Source organism: Nicotiana tabacum, chromosome 3 (assembly GCF_000715075.1).
Source record: "Nicotiana tabacum cultivar K326 chromosome 3, ASM71507v2, whole genome shotgun sequence".
Classification (NCBI taxonomy): Eukaryota; Viridiplantae; Streptophyta; class Magnoliopsida; order Solanales; family Solanaceae; genus Nicotiana; species Nicotiana tabacum.
This window is the reverse complement of record NC_134082.1, coordinates 122,669,810-122,684,838: the sequence shown is the minus strand read 5'-3', so window position 1 is coordinate 122,684,838 and position 15,029 is coordinate 122,669,810. Positions and strand designations below refer to the sequence as shown.

The window sequence follows — 15,029 nt, the reverse complement described above, 5'->3', positions numbered from 1 at the left end:
AAAATTCGAAAGACAAAAAAACTACGTAGCTTTGATCTAGTGGTGAGAATGCAACACATAACATGTGAGTTAAATGCACGTCACGGTATTGAACTCTCCTCTATACAAAAATATGATATTTCTGCGAAAATGATAAAGGGATAAGCTCATTATTTATCGAGTTTTGAACCTTGCCTCAAGGATTTCTTAGCTAAAAAAAACACAAATGAACTTACTTTCTGATGTATGAATCAACCAAATGTGACAAAAAAAGAAGTTAATTTAGAGAATTTGGTTGAAATTAAAGTAAAACAAGAAGGAAAAAAAGCTACACGTAAAGGAAGAAAAATAGAATTGATGAGAAGGTAAATACAATATTTAATTTAATGAGAGAAAGAATTTATCATATTAACTCACTCAACCCTAACTATACCAAATTTAAAATATTAAAATTTGAAATCTTTTAAATATAAATCTTTTATTTATTAATAACTATACTTCATATTTTTGAGCCTTAAGTATTTTTGGGCCTAAAGCAAAGGCTTCACCTGCCTTACCCTAGAGCCGCCCTTGGTTAGCCAACTATATCAAAATCTTTCAACAGCAGCTCGCCCGAAAATGCTACATCAATATCGGCATACAGTTTAACCACATTTGACGGTGTTTCAGTGTGATGTGGACATACAGCATCTCCACCTATCATGTTGACGGTGTTTCAGTGTGATCTGGATTATCTAGCATCTCCACCATTGGAGCAAACTGCAGAAGTGGAACGACTTATTCAGCGTGAAGAACCAAAACAAAAAAGGAAAAAGAGAAAACTAGCATCTGACTTTTACAAACCTCATCATCTTCTTCAAGGTACATTCCATCAACTGCACTGTTCTGCTGGAAGTCCCATCCAAGAGTCTGCTCAAGCAGCTCTCTCAGTTTTCTAGTCTATCATTCAAACAAGAAAAACACTCCATTTGTCAACTTCAGATAGGCAATTAAAAAGGAAAGCTCCTTTACTTGCATTTCGAGTAGTTGTTCAATAAATTTGGAATTGCATGTCTAAAGGAACAAGGTGGATTATACTTGGTGCTTCCCATGAGATAGTACTAAAGTACTTGAGCATCGAAGTGCACAAGAGATTTTTATAGAATACTAAATGCACATGGACAGAACACATAACTTTGGCATAAATACAACAATCTAAAGGGAAAGGGACAAAAAGAAATACGATTATCCTTCCTGACAAGGGCGGCTCAATGAAATCGGAGGCCTAAAGCCAAAATTTAAGAAGATGTGAGGAAATATTTAGATAACCAAGAAAAAATTATATGGTCTTAACAAATTTTCTTTCAGGTTTTAAGTTCTCTTTTAAGTATTCCACAGTATAACATTGTCCAATATTTTAAAATTTCGAATTAAATTATTTAAATATTCATATCTACTAATAAAATATTTGATAACTAGAATTAATGTAGTGTATTGAAATAAAATGTTAATGTTTTGTTAATTTAAAAAAAACTTTACTAATATAAATAAGTATAAGTAATAGAAAAAGTTTGGGGGGCCTCTGACTCTTGGGGGCCTAAAGCATAAGCTTTAGTGGCCTTACCCTAGAGCCACCCATGCTTCCTGATGATGAAATTGAGTTGTGAAGTTGACATCCTGTTTGTCAATTCTACAAATAATTATAAGGTTCACAACTTTCAATCTAGATCCGCTTAAGAAATATACCAAATTCATCAGTTGATTTCACTGGAGACCTATGTTGCTTGGATCCTCCAAAAATGCACACCCCGGAGTCGGATCCTCCAAAAATGCATTACTGTTGGAGGATCCAACACAAACGCAGTGGCATTTTTGGAGGATCCAAGCAACATCGCTAGAGACATGGTCAAAGTGACAAGGACAGAAGTAACTCTCATTCAAGTTGAAAGTAATCTATATAAAAAGCATCGCCTTCTCCAAGTTAGCTTCTCATGCTCTAGATGCTTTTAAGTGCTCTCACCAGATCTTTATTCATCATAAATAAATCCCTACTTCAACTACAAGAATCACAGAAAAAGTATGTTAGATGTGATTAACAACCTAGGTGATGATTCTTCAGCCAGTTCTCAGATTTGCAAAAGGGTAGGGTTAAGGCATCACCCTTTTGCTCCTTCCATAAAATCCATATATTTGTTTTGCAAAAGACACTAGTAGAAACTACAATGCAACAGTCCATAATAAAGAATGCTTCTGACTCTATTCACAGGCACTTGATCACTAAAAGAAAATCTGAATTTATTTCAAAGAATCAAAAGGGATCAGTCACTGGAGGCATACCCAAGTCAGCAGGTCTCCATCAACCATGGGGGCATCAAGCACCAATGAGAAGAAATCCTGAAATCAATGGATTAAAGATGGCTCAACCAAACTATCATAATCACGAGATATGTGATCCCAAGTAAAACCATCCACAGCCATATTACTAGGTAGTGTAAGTGCTTGACCAGTCATAGTGAAACATTACAAGCAACCAAGGGTGTAAGCTAGTGGTTAATGAAGTAAACTAAAAGCATGAGTGACCAGGGTTCAAGTCCCAGCAGAGGCATAAACCGCTAGGTGACGAGTACTCAATGGAATAGTTGAGGTGAGGAAGCAGGCACAGATATCCCCCATTAAAAAAACAACACTTACAAGATGTGTCAAAGAGTTTTACTTGAACGAAGAATGTTATTGTCCAAAGAAACCAGAGATTTGACCTTGAGATGCTTTACCTACACTTTAGTAGATACACTGATAGGTGAACTGGATTCTTACCTTACAAAGGTGACACAGGAAGTTATCAGCAGACAATAAAGACTCATCCAACAATGTCATTGCACCTTTCTCTGCCCTGCCAGTATCCTTACTATCCTTTTGAAATCCAACTTTCAACTGATAATATATTGCTTTCACAAACTGATGATAAATAAAGATTGCATTAGTCAGTATCTAAGAGTCTAAAAGGATGAAAAACTCAAAATAAACAGAAGGCATCTTTTTCATACTGGCACGTATGCAATATGGAGCTGCATGGAAAACTAACAATGTACACCATCAATTCCATTTTCAATGGGATTTAATCAAATATCATAAAGACAAATTAAACACTACCACTATTCCCGATCTTCACCTGATGTACTAGAGAAAGTAGGGTACCATAATTTACACATTAAATGTAAAACGACGTTGTTATTGATGCTACATACAAAGTTTAACACGATACAACCACAGGTCCACTATGTTCATTTGCCCAACTTCACACCAAGAAGTATAGTACCATACCGCTGTCCATGTTTATTCTTGTTCATTAACAAGAGCAAGAAAAATCACATAAACCCCGCATTGCTTAAAATGCCTCTACAAAACTACAATAAGATCTCTCTAACAATAAAGGAATTCCTTATAAAGTGAACTAAGAAAAAACCTCATAGGCATTGCATTTCTCGCTTTGAACATGCATATTAAATTATACACTTTCTCATTTTTACCTTATGTTGGACAGAGTTGTTGAAATGCAATGATAAAATAGGTGAAACCTTAAACTGATTATTCCATAGGCCCAGGCTTCCCGCCTCAGAGCTGGAAGGTACATACCTTTCTATATGACAGCATGCACAGAAATGACATTTAAGAATTACCTTGGTGAAGAGCTGAGTCCTTGTGTGTAGAGGCTGCAAAGATATAAATGGTTAAACTAGACATGAATTTGAAAGAAGACCTACGACCACGATGTAGGTTGTTTAAGCAATTCACATAAACTGGGCATGAAGATAAATTATAGTCAAAAATAACTTAGACTTTTATCTGAAAGCGTAATTGAGTATCCACATTGATCACAAGAAACAAAAAGAGGGGTGGGGGTGGGGGGAAGGAGTCGATAGATACTGTTTCTACAGAAACACAACTTTATTTGCGCAAATAATAGCTAAAAGATCAAGTTCAGTGGTATATTTTGCTGACTATAATAAATAGGAATATCAGATGCAAGAAGTTCAGCACTACTTTGCACACTTATAGTATCATAACCTTTATATACCCAGAATATGACTTTGCAGAAGGACCTCCCATTGAAGAAGATAGTCATTAATAGCTCAGCAAATCAAGATGTTACAAATCACCTATTGATACTAAAAGGGAATTCTCAACATCGGAATCCAAAATCTTTCTGGTCTTGTTTCAGGATATCAAGGGAAGTGTGAAATTTTGGAACTACAGTGTTCTATATTCTATCAAAAAATACACCATAATCTTAAGTTACAATTAAGAAACCAAAAGAGCTCATTGTTAAATTACAGGAATCGAAGTTTACCATGAAAAAGTAGAAGTCCAAGTAATCTCACATATTTTCTTCCCTTATAGGATCACATGACTACCTTCAGCAACTTGAACATTCTCAAATCATGTTTTTGTGGGAGAAGTGGACCTTATCCAAACTTCTATTGCAGTTGGCGGATGATAAGCGATTAAAACGGCTATATGTTCATATTCTTTCAAAAGAATTGAAAGGACAAGTGAACAATCTTGTAAAACTCAATTGTATTTAGGCCGTATTAGTAGCATGATTCCCACCATACAGAAATTAGGGAATCAACTACACAAGCTTCTATCATAAAATACCAACAAAAAAGAAAAAGGAAGGGATGATCCATCACCTCTAGTCTTTCCTAATTGTAACAGGCAAATCTTCCTTTATGCAATGGTAGTGATGTTTTTTTCCCCACATGATAGAGATGTAAAGTTAAGCTTTAAAGCCTCTTATAGGCTCTAGTGTCCCATTTCCTTCCCAACCTTTTTTTGTCAAATGAGAACAAGATGGTAAACTTGAATTGTATTATTTAGGTCCATACTGCATCCAGAAATGGAAGTACAGACGAAGATCTCGCTAGCCACATACATGCTGAGGGATTGACGCATACTTACAGCTTCTGTACAGCCAAGTAATAGGCTGACTAAAAGCTTCCACTGCAGAAAAGCTTCAAGTGACTGTCCCATCTGTAAATTGCTCACACATTAAACTTCAAGAACTGTCCTCTTAATTAAGTTGGTTTATCACATAAATAATATAAGAACAACGAAAAGGTGAAACCGCTGGTTGATACCAGAAATGCAACAAAGGCAAATTGTAACTCTCCCAGAAGCGAATCGTCTGAACCACCATGTTGCTTCATCAGAATAGTCTCCAATATTTGTGTCTGCATTGAAGGAAAAAGCTAAAGTTCTTCTCAAAAGCAAAAGGAAAAAATAGAAATACTGTCATTTTACAGAAATAATGCAGATTTGAGACAAATACCTTGTCAAGATTCATGCTAGTAAGCTCTGGTCCTGAAGCTCCCTTTTGCTTGATAACACGAGGAATTGAGGTGTAATAACAACCTTTACTAGGCGATTTCTCAACAGGCTTCGAGAACTTGCTACTCTTCAACTGTTCAGCCAAGACTTTCTCCATGGCTGTCTTAGGAACATTCTCAACCACCTCAGATTCAGAAATAACTGTGATTTCTCCTCCAATAGGTTCTGCCAAATGATAGAACTGTTGAAGCATATTGCAAAGAGAACAAGACAGAGCAATGACCCCACACACAAAAACACATACTCAGAGGTAGAAGTAAGAATAGCTGCTGTCAGCCTAGCCAAAAATTGAATTGCGAAGAGTGACTCACATTTTGATTTCCTCAGGCAGAGATGAAGAACCCCCACAGGTTCTATAGCCATTATCTATGACATGAAACACACTAGCTGAAGCAGTTCTACTCGTCTGGTCAAAGAATCCAAAGGATCACAATATTGTTGTTTATTTTAATATGAATTCAACTAAGTAGCGGATCTCACATTAGCAAGGAATGGGAAATCGCATCCCACAATTAATGGAATTAATAATGGTATACCATTACCAATGGGATCCCTAGGCGCATAACTAATGGGATCCCTAGGCGCATAACTAATGGGATTACGTGTCATCACAAATCAGGCTCCATCATATTGCACAAAAACACAAGGGCTGAGAGACATTGCTCTCACGCATTCCCAAAGTTAATACCTGTCTATCTAGCTTACGCTGCAAGAGTCTTATTTATCTGGTACATATTTTTAATTTCCATTTTTTTGATGGGATTATTTATCCAATTGATACAAGGGTTATTCATGGGATGAGTGGCACCATCAACAAAGTACAAACTCTCCTTTTACTCATATGCCCATGAATCAACTCTTTTCTATATGTCTGGTCTGGAACGAACCCTCATTCAAAGACTTGATTTTTTCTAAGACTTGATTGTTATAACAACTCTCAAACTCATCTTTCTGTTTTTCCTACAATCAATCTTTTTCATTCTTTAACTTGAAAACAACACACATTAGATTCTGCAGCATCCTATGATCAATCATGATGCGATTTGAGATGAGAACAAGAAAACAAAAATTACAAGTTCAAGAAATCGTGAAAACCACCATACAATTATTCAATAAAAAAGGAAAAATAAGCATATGAGAAAAAATTACCCATCCACTAAGCAGAAAAGGCAACTTGACTTTTCTGCTTGTAAATGAATAATGTTTTTGTTGATTTGAGAAAATCTTGTTTTGGAGCATTGATCTACACCAACCAACACCCTCAACTTAACAAAATTGAGAAGCAAAATACTCTGAACATATTAATATGCTGATAAGTGATAACTCAAGGAAGCTGTTAACCTTCATAAAAAACTCAAGGAAGCTGTAAAGCTGACCAGAGTGCAAACAGAAGTTTTGAAGCTCCATTTCAGCTTATTGGGTTTATATTCCGCATTAATATGCATATCTTTTTTACAATCAACTCAACCAAGGTTTCAACATCTTTCGCGCAGATGCTCCCCTCAGTTCTCATTGTCAAAACGTTAAGAGACAAAGTAAAAGCAGTGTACTCACCAATACTTTCAATGGTATTCTTCGTAATATAGTTAGATAAGCGCTTCCAATCTCCATACCGTTCCAATGCATAAGGGCCAAGTTGTCTGTCAAACTCCAAATTTTTCACCGCTTGAGCATATCTCTCTTCCTTCAATAAACGGGAAATAATCATTGTTTGGCAAGAAACAAGTCTTCTGAAGCAATAAACATCCACACCATAGATACGATACGAATAACGTTGCATTAAATGAAAACCAGTGCCATGATAGGATTACGTCACTGAGAACTAACAATTAACCACTACATGGAAACTCATAGTTCAACAGTGCAGTAGACAAGCTGAAGCTCAACAGGCTGAGAGCTCATATGTAGCAAAGACCTGGAGGAATTATGGCCCGACACATCTAAGGACATGTAACAAAAATAGAAGAGCTCAACTTGCACTCATAGCAACAACTTTTTGCACTTATCAGTCAAACGAGTCAGTAATTAGTCCCTTGGAAGATTAATGAATTGTTCTCTAATTATCAATGTGAGAAGGCACGGGAGAAAATATGATATATATTGATATTGTGTGTAATGCAATACAAGAGGTGCTATTTATAGATACTCTATACAAAGGGGATACTACTCCTATTCCAATGTGGGACAATTACATAGCTATCTCTAACACTCCCTCTCAAGCAGGAGCATATAAATCATATGTACCGAGCTTGTTACATATATAATCAATGCGAGGACCAGCGAGGGACTTGGTGAAAATATCTGCAAGTTGATCATTCGATCTCACAAACTTCGTAGTAATATCTCCTGAAAGTATTTTTTCTCTGACGAAGTGACAATCAATCTCAATGTGTTTAGTTCTCTCATGAAACACCGGATTTGATGCAATATGAAGTGCAGCTTGATTATCGCACACAAGTTCCATCCGACTGATTTCACCAAATTTCAACTCCTTGAGCAATTGTTTGATCCAGACTAGTTCACATGTTGCCATAGCCATTGCTCGATATTATGCTTCTGCACTAGACCGAGCAACTACATTCTGTTTCTTACTTTTCCAGGACACCAAATTTCCTCCTACTAAAACACAATATCCAGACGTAGAACGTCTATCAGAAGGTGATCCTGCCCAATCAGCATCTGAGTACTCAAAGATCTGCTCATGACCTCGATTCTCAAACAGTAATCCTTTGCCTGGAGCCGATTTTATATACCGGATAATGCGGACAACTGCATCCCAATGACTATCACAGGGAGAATTCATAAACTGACTTACAACACTCACATGATAAGAAATGTCAGGTCTAGTCACTGTGAGATAATTTAATTTACCAACCAGCCGCCTATAGCTTGCAGGGTCACTAAGCGGCTCCCCCTGTCCAGGCAGAAGTTTAGAATTTGGATCCATCGGCGTGTCAACAGGTCTGCAACCTGTCATCCCTGTTTCCTCAAGAATGTCTAAAACATATTTCCTTTGAGAAATAACAATCCCTGAGCTAGATTGAGCAACCTCAATACCTAAAAAGTACTTCAATTTGCCTAGATCCTTAGTTTGAAAGTGCTGGAAGAGATGCTGCTTCAGATTAGTAATACCATCCTAATCATTACCCGTAATAACAATATCATCAACATAGACTACCAGATAAATACATAGACTTGAAGCAGAGTGCCGATAAAACACAGAGTGATCAGCTTCACTACGAGTCATGCCAAACTCCTGGATAACCGTGCTGAACTTACCAAACCAGGCTCGAGGAGACTGCTTTAGACCATAAAGTGACCGACGCAAGCGACATACAAGGCCACGAGACTCCCCTTGAGCAACAAAACTAGGTGGTTGCTCCATATAAACCTTATCCTCAAGATCACCGTGAAGAAAGACATTCTTAATGTCCAACTGATAGAGGGGCCAATGACGAACCGCAACCATGGATAGAAAAAGGCGAACTGATGCCACTTTAGCCACTGGAGAGAAGGTATCACTGTAATCTAGCCCAAATATCTGAGTGTATCCTTTGGCAACAAGACGTGCCTTAAGTCGATCAATCTGGCCATCGGGACCAACTTTGACTGCATAAACCCAACGACAACCAACGGTAGATTTGCCTGAAGGAAGAGGAAAAAACTCTCATGTACCACTTGTATGTAAAGCAGACATCTCGTCACTCATAGCCTGTCGCCATCCTGGATGAGACAATGTTTCACCTGTAGACTTAGGGATGGAAACCGAGGACAATGAAGATATAAAAGCATAATGGGGAGATGACAGACGATGATAACTCAAACCAACATAATGAGGATCAGGGTTTAGTGTGGTCCGTATACCTTTCCGAAGTGCAATCAGTGTACTAGGAGCAGGATCCGCAGTAGGAGCCGTGTCAGGTGCAGGACGAGAACCAAATGGGCCTGATGTAGGGCGCGAACGACGATGATAAGTCAAGAGTGGTGTTCCTGTAGCTGAGGAACTAGGAGGGACAACACTGGACTCCTCAAAAGTTGATATGGGTGAAACCTCTGTGGTCAAAGGTGGAGGAAGATTACTAAACTCCTCAAAAGTCGGTATAGGTAAGACCTCAGATATGTCATGGTGGTCCGCAGAAGTGACGTCAGTTGTGAAGAAAGGTTTAGACTCAAAAAATGTGACGTTAGCTGACATAAGGTACCTGCAAAGATCAGGTGAATAACAATGATATCCCTTCTGAACATGAGAATAACCAAGGAAGGCACACTTGAGAGCACGAGGAGCTAACTTATCTTTCCCCGGGGCTAAGTTATGAACAAAACATGTGCTCCCAAAAACCCGAGGTGGAAGAGGGTATAAGGCTGACTGGAGAAACAATATTGAATGTAGAATCTGATCCTTGATGGGAGATGAAGGCATCCTATTAATCAAATAACAAGCGGTGAGAACTACATCGCCCCAAAAATGCAGCGGAACACGAGACTCAATTAGAAGTGTGTGAGCAGTCTCAATAAGGTGCCTATTCTTTTTGCAACCCCATTTTGCTGAGGGGTCAAGATGTCTGATGAATAATTCCATGAGAAGACATAAACTGCTGAAACTGAGAAGATACATATTCTAAGGCATTATCACTACGAAAAATGCGGATAGAGACACCAAATTGGTTTTTGATTTCAGCACAAAAACTCTAGAATATAGAGAATAACTCAGAACGATCTTTCATTAAGAAAAGCCAAGTACATCTTGAGTAATCATCAATAAAGCTAACAAAATAATGAAATCCCAAGGTTGAACTGACTCTACTAGGACCCCATATATCAGAATGAACCAATGAGAAAACAGACTCTGCATGACTCTCAACACTACGCGTAAAGGAAGCTCGGGTATGTTTCCCAAGCTGACACGACTCACAATCTAATCTAGACAAACTAGATAAACTAGGCACCATCTTTTGAAGTTTGGATAAACTCGGATATCCTAAACGTCTGTGGATTAGATCTGGAGGATCTGTAACTAGACATGTTGTGGAAGGACTTAGCGAGTTAAGGTAGTAAAGACCTTCTGATTCACGACCTGTACCAATTGTCCGTCCCGTACTGCGGTCCTGCATAATAAAAGAATCATCAATAAAATATATACCACAATTGAGGACACGAGTCAAATGACTAACAGATGCAAGACTAAAAGGACAACCAGGAACATAAAGAATGGAATCTAGGGTGAGAGAAGACAATGGGTTGGCTTGTCCAACTCCTTATGCCTTAGTTTGACATCCATTGGCTAAAGTAACAGTAGGAAGAGACTGTGAATATACAATATTCGACAAAAGTGATTTATTACCAGAGAAGTGATCAGAAGCGCCTGATTCCATGACCCATGGTCCAAGAGTACTAGACTGGGAAACAAAAGCAAAAGAATTACCAGTAACAGGAGTATCAGTCTGGGCAACTGAGGCTACTTGTGGAGATGTCTGCTTACTTGCTCGATACTGAAGGAGCTCATTATATTCTTCTTTAGATACAGAAAAGCCCTGGCTACCTGTAATCTCGCTCTGCGCAACGTAGGCATTTTTGGGTGGACGGCCATGTAGGGAATAACACATTTCACGAGTGTGTCCAAGTTTGTGACAATAAGAACACTTGGGTTTAGATCTCCCAAAATGACCTCCTCCTCGTCTATTCTCCATAGCTTGAGATGCCCGAACATCCACTGTCTGGGATGCAAGAACAGAGGAATCAAGTAGTTGTGATGAAATCACTGGGTGACTTGGTGCTGCAGCAAGGCAAAGTAATCGAGAGAATAATTCATCAACTGTGGGGACAGTCGGACTCGCCAAAATATGGTCTCGTACTGAATCAAGATCATGAGGAAGTCCAGCGAGTGTAAGAACTAGAAACATTTTCTGTCGCTGCTCTTGTTGTTTTGACACACTAGCAGAAACTGGCATCAATATCTCAAATTCCTCCATGACTGCCTGTACCTGACCCAAGTAAGTAGACATATCTAATTCTTGCTTCTTTAAGTTTGTCATCTGTGATATCACATCATAGAAGCGAGATATGTCATTAGTGTATAAGGTACGAGCCTTTGCCCAAACCAAATAACATGTCTGGAATGGTCGAAACAAAGGCATTAACTTAGAATCAATAGAACGCCATAAGATGCTACATAATTGAGCATCAATTTTTGCCCAAAGCGCTATCGCCTTTTCATCTCCTTCGCTAGACTGTTTAATTAGATGATCTTGCACACCTTAACCTTTACACCACAACTCGACAGATGAAGCCCAAGCTAAGTAGTTTGAATCTCCCATTAAAGGTTCCGAGGTAATCATAACATTAGAGTTTCCAGAACTCATGCTTTTAGACCCAAAAACATCCATTCCCAAAGATATCTTGTAAATTATTACCAAATAAGAGAAATAATCAACTGTAATCCACTGAAAATAAAGTAAGGAACACTGAACCAGAATAGGAAACTACTGTAGCAGTTGGAAAGTTACTATAGCTGCCGAAAAATATTCAAAGTGGTTGGAATGAAATAAAAAACAATAGGGGTAGGATCGGAATTACCAGAAGACCCAACTGTTCTGAAGGAACTTTTTCAAAAAAATGGCCGGAAGTTCACTTTTGAAATCACTATTCACGCCGGAAAAATATAAAAGTGGTCAGAATTTGGTGTAACCTGAATAGGTAAGCTCGGAATTGCAAGGGGAACAATCTGTCCTGAAGAGTCGTCGCCAAAAAATGGCCGAAAGGTGGCCCACGCGACGTCGGAACTTCGCCGGAAAATTTTCTTTGGACAGCTACAGTACCGCCGGAGATTTTCACTGGGATTTGGTCGCCGGACAGTGACTACTCTTGTGGTAGTGTTGGATTTTTTTGCACAACACTGACCGAGACAAAGCAGACGCAAAACAACTTTGAAAGTCGCCGGAAAAAGGGTTCCGGTGACTGATTTCACTTCCCGGAATCGCTGAAATTTATGCACAACGATAAATCTCTCACGATAGCTCTGATACCATGTGAGAAGGCACGGGAGAAAATATGATACATATTGATATTGTATGTAATGCAATACAAGAGGTGCTATTTATAGCTACTCTATACAAAGGGATACTATTCCTATTCCAATGTGGGACAATGAATTGTTCTCTTATCATCAATAGAACATGTCAGAAAAGGATGGGTGTATGAAAGATATAAATTTATATGCAAGTGATAATATATGTTCATCATTGTTCATTTAATTGAGTTGGATGAACTAATGGACAACCTGCTTGCTAAGACTAATAGAGGTAAGAGACCAGCAAACCCTTCCAACTCGTCTACAAGATTTCGCACGAGGTAGAATGGGAAAGTAAGACTTCTCATTTCTGAAGGTCATTTCTTTAATATAGATAGTAGTGGTCTCTTCATGAATTTATTTGCTTTCATAATCATGGAAACAATTCCAACAGCAGCATCTATCAAGGAAAATAACCATGGGACAATTCCACGAACATCTAAAATGGTAGTCAAGAAAAGAAGATACGATTGGCCTTACTCCACCTTATTAGCTAGCATGTTCTAGGCCAGCTTAGAGAAGTAACGAAAATTCTTCGAAGAACTTACCTCTTCTTCGGATAATTTGACAAAGCGCTCATCCTTTGAATCCCATTTCCTAACAATTACCTGCTAAATTACCACGGGAAGATAGAGATCGAGTTTCCAAACATACTTTGACATAAAAGAAAAGAAGAAACGTATAGTACATCAATGGAAAATGAACAACTGTTCAAACATTGAAAGAAAGCAAAACCAGAAAAAGAAGCAAGAGATTAGCATATAAGGAATCTATGATAATATAACTATATCCGTGCCTATGGTCTGGCAACATAAAACTGTACAAACTCTATCTCGCTATCAACACTGAAAGAACTCGAACAACTATGGACATAAATGGATCAACATAAAAATGCAGAAGTGGAAAATGAGATGTTTTGTTAACCTCTGAAGGGCTGGCATCAACGAAAAAACCAACTATTGGTGAGAACTCATTTCCTTCTCTGCACTCACAAGAAGAAAGGCAACATTAGTTGTTACTAATCATATTGTTTCCTAAGGAGAGAAAGGAACCCCACAAAAAGAGCAGCAAAGAACAACACAGTACAAAAATTATAAGGTTTGGCAACAGAAACGGATTCTTACAGCAGAAATGAATACTATTAAGTACTTGAAAACCACAGTTCATGACAACTCTAGAAGCTTTAGTTCCTAAAATTCAAGGAGACAAAAAGCTAACCTGTTGGATGAACTGTAGTAGATGAAATGGACGCCAGGAGGAATCATCTTCACGCCTTTGAAATTAGGCCCAGTGGAAAACATCTGCAAATGAAAAAACAAATAAAAAAACTACTCCAAATGAAAACCAAATCGATCAAATTGTCACAAAACACGCACACACACACACCCCAAAAATCACTACATACGTGGGTATCAACACCGATGAGGGTGTTCTGAGGGACATCGAGAAGTAACATAGTAGCACCCTGCTTCACAAACTCTAGCGCTGCTTCAGGTTCCATTTTTTAGCTCTGTTTCCTCCCCAAGCTATTTTGGCAGAAACTCTCCTTTCTCTGTGGAACTGGCTTCCCGCGAGACCAGGTTCGAGAAACGTCTTTAAATGTGCCGCCGATGTTTAGCCAAAATTGCAGGTTCTGCTCCTCAATTTTAATTGTTAGGCCATCCTGACTCCTGAGATTAACAATTACAATGACTCCCCTTTTATTTTCCAAGGAATTCTAATTAGCCCTATCATGCTAAGGAAATATTTAAAAATATTTTAACTTTAAAATTCTTATTTTATTTTAAATTTATTTACCACAAATTTCAAAATTCTTACATTCTATAATTTCTTTGGGAGTCGTTCTAATAAGACTTTTTGTAAATGCTTTTCTTAGTGGTGTTATAATAGTAAGAGCGATAATAAACACTTCATGCAAACCATGGTTCAATTCCTTTTTTCTTTTTTCATATAGTAAATGAGGATTGAAATTATAGAGGAGTAATTTATTAGAGTATACATATACATACATATATATTCATCAATTAAAGTATTATTTTTTACTTGACAATTACTCTTAGAATTTTTATTCTGAAAGTAAGTCTAATCATCTTGTCAAATTGATTGTTACGATTTCAAAAACATATCAAGTTAAGGCAATACTTATTATTTTTCTCAAATTCTCCTGTCTCCTGTCTTAAGAGTGGTTTTTAGTCACCGTCAATTACTTCTTATAAAGATTTTGTATTTTTTTGCTATAAACTTCAATAGTATTGTCTGAGCGAAAATAAATAAAATCTACTATAAATTTTGAATCCTCAATATTTTGGGACCTAAAGCAAAGGCTTTACTATCTCCTCCCACCCCCACCCCACCCCATCTTATTGAGCTGCCCATGCCCGTCGGATTGTCCTTTCTCCTTGAATTTCTTCCATCTATACTCTTTGGTGGATGGAGATATGAATTAGGGGTGGGCATATATCGGGTAAAACTGATAATCCGAAGAGTTAATTATTTATTAGGTTATTGGGTTAATGGTTCGATAACGGGTTAAATTTTTTTTATTGGGTTATCGGTTTGGGCTCGATTTGGCAATTCTGTTATTGAGTAAAACCGATAACACAATAAGGATTAACTA

At 37.8% G+C, this 15,029-nt stretch overlaps 2 protein-coding genes across 3 annotated transcripts; both read right to left on the bottom strand.

Moving 5' to 3' along the window:
• Window positions 1-314: 314 nt before the first annotated feature.
• LOC107793749 (uncharacterized) lies at window positions 315-14,132 on the bottom strand. Of its 2 annotated transcripts, XM_016616171.2 has the most exons (13): window positions 13,818-14,132; window positions 13,631-13,713; window positions 13,337-13,394; window positions 12,961-13,020; window positions 6,901-7,030; window positions 5,288-5,511; window positions 5,097-5,189; window positions 4,918-4,989; window positions 3,636-3,668; window positions 2,773-2,913; window positions 2,296-2,352; window positions 823-918; window positions 315-738 (listed from the first exon to the last, which is right to left on the bottom strand). In XM_016616171.2, the coding sequence occupies exons 1-13, from the start codon at window positions 13,911-13,913 to the stop codon at window positions 679-681; spliced, it is 1,203 nt and encodes a 400-aa protein (XP_016471657.1). In that variant the 5' UTR covers window positions 13,914-14,132; the 3' UTR covers window positions 315-678. The 2 variants fall into 2 exon arrangements, with proteins under 2 accessions (XP_016471657.1, XP_016471658.1); XM_016616172.2 differs by lacking the exon at window positions 12,961-13,020 and having other exon boundaries at window positions 13,818-14,131.
• On the bottom strand, window positions 6,939-11,741 carry LOC142179495 (uncharacterized). Its single transcript, XM_075249836.1, has 3 exons — window positions 10,769-11,741; window positions 10,406-10,451; window positions 6,939-7,026 (listed from the first exon to the last, which is right to left on the bottom strand). The coding sequence occupies exons 1-2, from the start codon at window positions 11,478-11,480 to the stop codon at window positions 10,414-10,416; spliced, it is 750 nt and encodes a 249-aa protein (XP_075105937.1). The 5' UTR covers window positions 11,481-11,741; the 3' UTR covers window positions 6,939-7,026; window positions 10,406-10,413.
• Window positions 14,133-15,029: the final 897 nt, after the last annotated feature.